The following is a 10,032-nucleotide window of genomic DNA, read 5'->3' on the forward strand; positions in this document are numbered from 1 at the left end:
TCCCATGCTCCTGCATCGGCGGCTTGCCCAGGCTGCTCCTCACACCTTGTAGTAAATGTTGGCTGGGCTCTGGGGGGGCATCTCCTGGACGATGTAGACGGGGTGCCCGTAGTCCCCGCTCACCTTCTCGTAGTGCGGGCAGTAGTTGTTTTCTGTAGTCCGTAAGGGGATGATGATGTCGCTGGGCTCAGAGCCCGCGTTCCCACTGCATTTCGGGCTGGCCAAGGTGCTGAGGGACAAGGCTGCGGCTCGCTGCTGCGTGTGCTTCCGGTGCCGCTTGCGGATCTTGATCAGGAGGACGACGAGGAAAATGATGATGAGGATGAAGATGACGCAGCCGGCGCCAATCGCTGCGAAGACGGCCACCTTGGAGCTCAAGAAGCCGTCGCTGGGACCTTGGGTCTCCTGGCCGTCCTGGTTGACAGGGCCTGCAAGGCAAGGGGAGAGGGGAGTGTCAGAGGGCACCCCGCGATATCCAATTACTGACCCCCCCACCTCCTCCTGACCCCCAGCCCAGGGCAGCCCCAGCATCCCCCAAAGAGAGAGCACTTGGCTGGCCGTACCAGGCGAGAAGAAAAGAGCAACTCTTCCCCACTTCATCTGATTTCACTTTTCTCTCAGCAGGGTCAGGAACTCAGGAAAACACCTTCAAAGGGCTTTCACACTGGCTCAGCTCAAAAACCCAAGGACCTTACCTCCTCCAAGCCCTCTCAGATGAATGGCGAGAAACAGATGGGGAGCAAGGAGGAGGAGGAAGAGGAGGAGGGTGCTGAAACAGCACTTCCCTGCAAAACTCCTGCCAGGACGTACCAGAACTGGGAAAACAAACCTGAGCTGCCCTGCACCACTGCCTGGCTGCCTGTGCCATGCCCCAAGAAGTCCCTGGCCAAAAGATGCAAGGCCAGGAGATGCTGTGAGCAGTAGGGACAGCTGAGATGGGCACAACGCTTATAGGAAACCCATCTCCATCCGTGCTCTGGAGTGGCCAGGATCCCTGGGATTCAGACAAAAAGGCCGGCTCAGAGCAGGCAGAGTCCCCATCCCTCTCGTGGGGTGTCCCTGCAGAACCCACCGGGCTTGCCGGGCTCCTCCACGGCAGGGACCTTGCTGCGCGGGCTCTGCGTGACGATTTTCATGGTGTTGTCGGCCTCCTTGCTCGGCCGACTCGTCGTCAGCTGCTCAGGGATCACCGCGTTCGGATCTGGGGAGAAGAGGGAAGGGATGGATGAGAAACCTCCATTCAACCTGGACAGCAGCAGCTCACTCCTCCACATAAAGAACAACTCCCCCCAAAATCCCTGGGGCGCAAGGGAGACGTGGGAGCAATGGGAGCTGCCGAGAGCAAGACTGAGCGACTTCAGGGCTTGTAGGCAGCAGCTTCCCCACCCTAATTCCCCCCCTACTTTTATGTTTTCTGAGCTGTCGTGCGTGGGTTGGGGCGAGGTTCCTGCGCGGGCAGTGGGAGGAACGGGAATGGAAGGGAGCCTTGCCAAGGCTGCAGTGCTGCTGCTTCTGTTTATTATAAATATTGGCCTGAAGTGAAAACACAATAATGAGAAGCAGCCACCAAGACCTGTGCATCCGAATTGGGGGCCGAAATGAGCCCAGGGCATCACTGGGGCTGGGAGGCAGTGGGCAGCTCAAGACGGGAGGTGCTGGGGAGCTCCCCCATGGAGAGGAGTTCGCTCTGCCATGGCCCCACTATGAGCGAGATCCTCGGTATCCCACCACCACCATCAGCCTGGGTTGTTCCCCCACCACCACTGAGAGCTGCCAGGACCACGCTAAGCCCAAGCACTGACCCAAAATCCTCCTTGGGTGCCTGGCAAGTCCCAGTGGCATCGTCCAGGCCAAACCCCCACTAATGCTCTTGCACAGTTCATGGGTCCTGCACTTCCCACCAGGACAAAAAATGAAAAAAAAGAGGGAAAGAAAAATCCTAAAAATGAATTAAATTCTGCTGAATTAACCCAGGAGGCCTCCCTGGCTCCAGGCACCAACTGGCACAGCCTGTTTCCCCAGAACTCCCCCACCACTGCAGGACAAGGGTCCTAGATCAGGAGCCAACGTTTTGCTGGCCAAAGGCATTTCGGCGACAGGAGACCCCGAGGCGCAGAAGGACTCACCCTGCCCCACTTTCATGACGATCTTCATGGAGCGCGTCTGGCAGACGCCCCCTTCCCGGTTCTCCAGCCCATCCAGTGTCCCGTTGGAAGTGGCTGCAAGAAAAGAGAGGGAGCATGAGGGCAGGGTTCCTGGGAGCCAGAAGGGCACCACTGCAGCCATTTCTTCATGCCCCAATCCGGAGCCCACCACAAATGTTTAATACATCGAGTTCTCGTTTTCTGCACCTTCAAAAGGTGCCTGCAGCGGTGAGGATGTGATCCCTCCAGCTTCCCCTCGCTGCCACATCCACACAAGAGAGCCATTCTCCACGCCCGCACCCTCCTCCCCCTTTAATTCCTGGATAATTTCCTTTGCTCCTTGGTGTATAATAGGAACACATGCATATGCACAGTTTAAATTATACATATATAATTACACACTGTGCCTCAGTAAAGAATGTAAACTCAGAGCCCCAGTGGGGTTGAGTGGCTTTAATTGCAGGGCAGAAGTCAGTTAAATTCACATTAACTTTTTGCTTTAGCCAGCACAGATTTTTAAGCCCCTTGATCCTGCTGGGAGCTGCACGTCTCCCACTGTCACCACGCAGGAAAGGATCCACACCCACACCCCCACAGCGGGGACAGCTCGGGGCAGGGGGGGACACGAGGGGAAAAAAGGAACCCAAACCAGAGGATTACAGGATTCAGCACGTAAATGGCAGATTCTGTGAAACACAGTAAAAAAAACCTGGCTTCTGATCCTAAAAGGGCCCTCATAAACTGGGTTCTGACCCCAAAAGTGCCTTCATCAGCACCCAGTGGATGCTGTGTTGAGATGGGTGATGGGGTAGGTGGCTCTGGGATGCCACCAGCTCTCCCCAGTGACCAGGGATGGTTCCCAAGCCGGTATCTCTATCCATCACAGCAAACACAAACCACCCCAGTGCTCCACCAAATCCAGGCAAGGGGATTTCTTCATCCAAGGAAGCAACAAAACCTGGGAGAAGCTTGGGGACAGCACATGGCAGGAAAGGAGATGAGAATCACAAAGCTACTGGGATAATTTTACAGAGGCAAGGCAGTGAAGCAAAGCAGGATTTGGCCAGCACAGCCAACACCTACCCCAAGCCAAAACTCAGCCCTGGGGTTTTAGGTTACCTGTGCAGCACCGTTCCTGCCTCCACTTCCCAAAAAACCTCAGGTTTGGGGAGGGCAAGTGAGGGAACCCAACAGACCCCAGCCGGTGCTGGGAGAGGCTGGGTTGTGGAGCAAGGTTTTTCCTTTTCTTTCTTTTTCTTCTGTGCTTCTTTTCCAGCTGCAGGACCCTGGGGTGCCTGGATGCTGGGCTGCTCTGGAAAGCGAGCCTGGACCACGCTGGGATGCAGGCTCCAAGTCCACCAGCTCCGTCCAAACGCCTCTGTGCAATCAAGGCTCCCATGCGAGAAACACCAGCAAATGTTTTATTAATCAGAAAGTCCTGGGGCCATTTGCAGAGTTATCGCCTTTCCCACGGTGGGGTTTTGCTGGCCAGCAGCTCCCTGCACGGAGACGTACATCCACGCATCTGGGATTTGCTGGGAGCACTGTCAGCACTAATCCCAATGCCGAAAAACCTGCACAAGCTCTTCCTAACATGGACAAGAGTCAGAGGCCTGAGCAAAAACTCCCCATAAAATCACGTCAAGGAGCTAACTCCAGCAGACGGCATGGCAGCCCAGTTCTCCCAGGCCAGAGGCACTGGTTTTGGGATGAAATAAGCTGATAATGTCCCAGGTCACAGCCCTAAAGCAGTTCCACATCCCAGCTTCGTAGCACGATGACATGGGTTGCTCCACCTCGAACAGACTTCACCCATTCACGCTGCAGCAGCGGGGCAGGGGAAAACAGAGCAGTCACTAAAAATCAGCCTCTGAGACCTCACAAGGTCTCATTTATAAGGAAATAACCTAATAACAGCAAAATAATCTGTGGAGTAAGCATGGCTCGAGTGCGAGGAACTAGGAGATCCTGCAGAGGTCCACAGCAGTACCTCCAAAATAATTGCAGAGATGGTGCATTTGGATACGACAAAAATATTAAAACATCCCAACAGGAATGGCAGCTGGAGTCACAGGGAAGGCCGAGGGGATGCAGCTGAGCATCCTTCCTGCCGCAGGACTTGGTTCAAGGAGCCGCTTCTTGCTCTGATCGTCATCACGATGAGGGGAGAACGCAGCTTTGAAAGGGAATCGAGTTCAAAAAAATGAAGCAGCTACTTGAGGGAACACAAAAAAGGGGCAGCTAAAAGGGTGAAACGCTTGCAAAAACCATGGCAATGGTCTCCAGTGCAGCCTCTTCAAACAAGGACACGTGCTGCCACACTCCACGTAGATCCAAAACGGGCGAAGGAAGATGCTCCACACAGCTGGCCAGGTTTCCAAAGGACAAAATCCCATCCAAATGGCTAAAAGAGTACAAATTCTGGGGGGTTTTATATAAGCACATTGGACAGACTGATGTTGCTGGTCCAGAGGTGGCCAGGGGGTTGTGACCAGGGGGTCCCACCAAGAGTTGCAGGGGTGCTGTAGCAGCTCCTCCGTCGTGTTTCACTGCAAAGCTCAGCGATGCAGAGCTCATCCTCCCGCTTTTCAGTGGAAAATATCCCAAAAGAAGGCCACAGGATCAGGCCAGCACCGCTCCAGCCAAGACGTGAGATTTGGGAGGCACCTGAGACCAAAGCCCAAAGTGTCTGCAACGCTCACGAAGAGACGAGGCACCACCAATCACCGACGGCGGAGGAAATTCAACATCGACAAATGCACGGTAACGCAGGGGAGAAAAAGGTTAAATCCAGAGGTACAACAGCGGGGAGAGGCGGGCGCAGAGCTGGAAAACGATGAATGGAGGCAGACAGGGAGCTGGGGATACCCAGGGGAGCAGGGAATAGCAGGTTTTAAACAACGGCCGTGCTTTTCACACACTGCACTGGCAACACGCAGCTCCGGCGCATCAGCAAGGCTTGATCCGGCCAGCACCAAGCGTACCGCAGCATTTTCCTGCCCCCCCTTCCATTTTGGAGGGCCTTCAGCTTGGCTGTAGGAGCAGGAGAGCAAAAGCAGCCTCTGGACAGATGACTTCTACTCAGGCTTAAAGCACAGGCAGCTCCCAGCCCAGAGAGCTATGAGATGCCTTTGCCTTAATGAAGCATTAAGCCTCAGACTGCTGAGTGATGAGGATTTAACATTGATACCATTAACCATGTAATTGCTTGTCAATTTAGCAGAGATGCTCAGCCTGCACGGAAGCACAGGCAGGACCTCTGCCTGCTAGCACAGCTCATCCCCATCACAAGAGCAGCGAAACGCCGTGTCCCAGCCCAGTGCCACATCCACCCAACTGGGATGAACTGCGAGCCCCAACAGCCCCACGCTTCCCCATCCAGCAAAGAGCGGTGCCACGCGCTGTCCGCGGCACATCACTCTCTGCGCCCCCAGCGCTCGCGCTCGGAGCGTCACCAGAGCTTTTCTTCGTCCCCTAAAAAAATTTTAAACAAGAACCTGGGTTTTGGCAGATGGGAGCCTTTGGAAGCAAAACCTGGCAGCAGATGAAGGCAAGGGTCTCTTAACTGGTCAGCTTTGGACAGAGCGAGATGTTTGGTTTCTCTCCTGGATTCCCTCTAGCAGGACGTCGTTATGATTTAGGCCCCAAAGCACAATTAATGTGCTGAGACTGTGGCTGAATCCAAGTCTTTTTCCTTTTATTATTCTTAATTACTCTTCCATCTGTGCACCACAGCCCTGCGCCAGACCCAGACAGGACGCTCGCCCCGTGATCCCTGCCTTGTCCTCAAACCTCTCCAAGGTTCAGAATTCCTTATTTTATCGCACTATTTTAGGCAGAGGTGGCATCATCGCCCCCAGCACCCACTGCCAGGGCTCTGGGGTGTCCACGTAGCCTGACTCTGATCCCACCAGAGCAGACGGGGCAGTGGGAAGGCACTGACAGACACCGAGGGGCACCTGGGGTAGAACAGGCTCAGCTCGGCACACTATTTAAAATAAAAACCTATCACCATTATTATTATTATATCACCATTATTATTAATATTGTTATTATTATTTCCTTGCTCGGCCCTGCTGAATCCCCACACATATCACCCCAAAGCCCTTTCCATCACGTTGGACTGCCAGATCAAGGGCAGGGGCTGCAGAGCAGGGGGGCCGAGCCCCACGCTGTCCCATTGCCAGCCAGGCCGGCAGCAGCTTTCCAGCACCGAGGCAGCCACACCGGGAAAGGGGCCCCAAAACCCCAGAAACACATCTGCGAGCCAGCCCAGCCCCAGCCCGGCCCTGCACGGCTGCAGGAGGCAGAAGGCTGGGGGTTCAACACCCTTCTGGCAGCTCAAAGGCTGCTCCCCCTGCACCCGGGGGCTGTCCCCTCCCCAGTTCACTGCCGCAGCATTGGAGAGCACTGCTGGGTCCAGGACTGATGCAACTGGGATTTCTCTATCCCCCACATCTATAATGGATACGCAAGACAGTCCACGGGGCAGCCTGCAGACAGCCCACACAGCCCCGGGTCCCTTCTCCCTGGTACCAGATGACCACCACGGGCAGGGAGCCCCCAGCCTGCCACCATCACCTGCTCTCTGTTACCCAAAAAAAAGTCCTTCTGGCAGGAAAAAGCTCTGCACGGGATGCTCCGTGGCTGTTCCCCTGTGGTGGGAAACACGCAGAGATCCTCAGAGCTGGGGGCATCCATCGCCCACACAGCCCCGGGTCCCTTCTCCCTGGTACCAGATGACCACCACGGGCAGGGAGCCCCCAGCCTGCCACCATCACCTGCTCTCTGTTACCCAAAAAAAAGTCCTTCTGGCAGGAAAAAGCTCTGCACGGGATGCTCCGTGGCTGTTCCCCTGTGGTGGGAAACACGCAGAGATCCTCAGAGCTGGGGGCATCCATCTTGGCCTTCCTGCTCTGCCCTGCCAAAGTCCCAAAAGTATCGTAAGCAGCACCCTCCTTGTTTGTTATCTGCATCCTCCTCTTTGCTCCTGGGGTTTACTCTCTCAGCTTGGCAAAAAAATGGGTGTTTCGTAGAAAACCTGGGTGAAGGTATGCTGAGGTTCATGGCCGTGCTGCTCCTCCAGCACAGCCACAAAGCTGAACCCCACTGACCCAACCTGTCAGTGTACGCCCACCTCGAGTGGGGCACACAGCAAACCCAGTTGCTGGCCAACACAAAGGTCCCACTTACGGCCATGGGGCTTGCTTGGAATTTTGGCTCTCCAAAATGCTACATCCTCTTGGGAGGAACCCGAGGCTTCTCCTCCATCCTCCCCACACACATGGGGGCAGCTGGGGTGACTGCAGAGGACGGATCGCTCGCCACATGCCCCAGAGAACCTGGATATCCCAGCACTTGTTGCTCCAGCAAACACACTGCAATGTGAAAATCACCAGGTTCAAATACACTCCTGGAAACAGGAATGAAAACGACTGCACTGCGTCTGCCCAGGATGGAGTTCACCAACTCCTGGCCACGGTCATTCCCCTCCAAAGATAAATAAAAGTGTTAAGTTAGACCCATTTCTTACAAAGAACAGCAGCTACATTCGCAAAGTGCAGGTCTGGCGGGTTAAGGGGGTAAGAACTGGGGGACACCACACACCCACACTCATCCCTGTGTGCCGCAGCACCGCTCCCAGCCCAAAGCACTGGTGTGGGACTGCCCAGGGCACTTTCCTGGGGTGAAGGGAGAACAACAATCAAGCGCTGAAGTATTGCATGGAAAACGATACTTTAGCAGAAGCAACGCTGAAGTGAAAACCTAATAACCCATTCAAACAGCTTCCTGATGGAAAAATTATAAACAACCCTAATTAGCAATTAAGAGTCACAGCTACATCACAGGTGAGCTCATCAAGGCCAGAAAGGTCTCGGCTGCAAGACCACTGCTTGCTCACTTGCTTGCAAACCCTTCTGCACCAATGCTACCAAAATGTCTATGTAGAAAAGCCTTGCAAGCTCCCCATGTCCCCGTCCTGCACAGCTCGGGGGGACCAAGGCACTAAATAAAGCCTTTGTCTTCAGGTCTATCCACCCCCTTCCTCCAAGAAAAAAAATTAGAAAAGAAAGAGTCAGTGGAAGACAGGTTATTTGCAGAGTCTCTGCGGTAGCCCCAAGCAGCTGGTTATAGGTCAGGAAAAAAAGTGCCATGTAATTCTCCACCTGATGCTCTGCCAGAGCCATTTGCAGGCCCCGCTGGGAGCGGGAGAGGAGGAAAGCACTTATTGCATTTTAACAGGGTGTAAATCTCTTCAGTTAGGTAGCAAAACATCTGCAACTCCGACTGAGAAATCTGTTGCGAAGGGGATGGAGAGGGACGCGCAGGGGGACAGTGCCACCCTCCCACCAGCGATGCCAGCTCGGGAGATGCTGCATGGAGGGATGCGAGGATATGGAGCCAACCCTGCAGCGACCGGCAGAGCTTGGGCTGCATCCTCGCTGCCCAGCACTGAACTGGAGGTGGCTCAGAGAAAAATCAAAGTTATCATGAACTGGAGAGGCTGCTTCACGTGCAAATCTCCTGGAAGTTCAAGCTGCCTGGGAGAGCCTGGGGAGCCGAGGAGGAGCAGGGCAGGGACAGGAGCTCAGGGTGCTGGGGGAAACCCCACTACAATTAAAGATAATCTTTGCATAAGCATCAGGAATCTGCTGGCAGCGGGGAAGTTTATGGTGGTGCAACTTCAGGCCCAGAGCTGCAAACAGCCCCGTGGCCAAGATCCAGCCCTGCTTTCGGGGGAGGGAGCAGCCGCTGCTGCCCTGCACCCATGGGTGTTGCACCCCCACAGGGACTGGAGCCCGGCCCGGAGCAGGGTCACCCCCAGCTCACAGCGCTTCACCCCACATAGACCTGGTGGTCTCCAGCAACACCCTGAGTTACAGGATTTGGAGATTTCCAGTATTACCTAAAACCAGAGCATCCAGACAATCAATCACTTGTCCACTTGCTGAGTGAAGGATGGAGCAAAAGGCCTCTGTGCCCCCCAAGTTAAGGCCAACCCCACTGCAGAGGGGTGAGAAGCCACCCCCATCCCCCCTACTCCCCACCATCCCACTGCAGCCTGCTCCCAGTTAGCTGTGTTAACACCCACACCGCACTGCCCGGCGGGATCAAAGACCACTGTCATTACACAGCAGCAGCAGAAAAACCATCACTCCTAGGGCAAAGGAACTTCAAATGGCGAATAAAAACCACTTCTCCCCAGAAAGCCAGAGTTTTGAAAGGTGCCACACGCAGCCTGGGCAGCCCTCCCCAGCACAGCCAGCCTGGGTGAGAGCCCTTCAAAACACAGATCTTGAGAAATGAGAGACGAGAATTTAGAAATTACAAAAGGAAAAGGGCTGCAAGTCACAACTCACTAATGCCAAACCTGCTTGTGCTCTGCATGTCTCACAGTCTGAGCATGGCATCGCTCCTTGGAGACCCCAGTGTGCTCTTGATCCAACAGCCAGCACCCACCCCAGCATTATTTCTTTAAAATATGCCAAGGAAGTAGTTGCCTGCAGTTATCTGCTGCACACCCTTCCCACCACTCCTGGATGCTGGGATTTTTTAAGTCTTCATCAAGCTGAAGGCTTCTTCTGCCGTTAAAGTCTCTTACTGGATGTTTAGCCCAACAGAAGCCAAGTTTTCATCTCTTCCAACGTTACAGAAGCAGCCCTCAGAGGTGACCATCACTGAAGAGCAGGGTCCACCATGGTCTATGCACCCACAGCTCCAGGAGATTCCCTGTGGTCCTGGCCCCCTGGTGCTGCAGATCTGCTGGGGGGAGCAGAGCCTGGAAGGGGCGGAAGGGAATGGGGGCAGAGACATGGCCACGGTGTGCACCACAACAGCACAGGCACTGCTTCAGCGCTGGCCCTCTATCACAGCACCTTTTTCAGGG

General features: G+C 54.7%; 1 protein-coding gene across 1 annotated transcript in view; it reads right to left on the minus strand.

Moving 5' to 3' along the window:
- Positions 1–6: 6 nt before the first annotated feature.
- Positions 7–10,032, minus strand: part of EFNB1 (ephrin-B1) — a 16,125-nt gene continuing 6,099 nt past the window's right edge. Inside the window, exons 2-4 of the mRNA XM_010190742.1 lie at positions 2,127–2,219; positions 1,073–1,201; positions 7–428 (exon numbers count right to left, since the gene is read on the minus strand). Coding sequence (XP_010189044.1) covers positions 40–428; positions 1,073–1,201; positions 2,127–2,219 — 611 coding nt within the window. The 3' untranslated portion in view covers positions 7–39. The remainder of the gene's footprint in view (positions 429–1,072; positions 1,202–2,126; positions 2,220–10,032) is intronic.

This window comes from Mesitornis unicolor, unplaced genomic scaffold (assembly GCF_000695765.1).
Source record: "Mesitornis unicolor isolate BGI_N332 unplaced genomic scaffold, ASM69576v1 scaffold38, whole genome shotgun sequence".
NCBI classification, from domain to species: Eukaryota; Metazoa; Chordata; class Aves; order Mesitornithiformes; family Mesitornithidae; genus Mesitornis; species Mesitornis unicolor.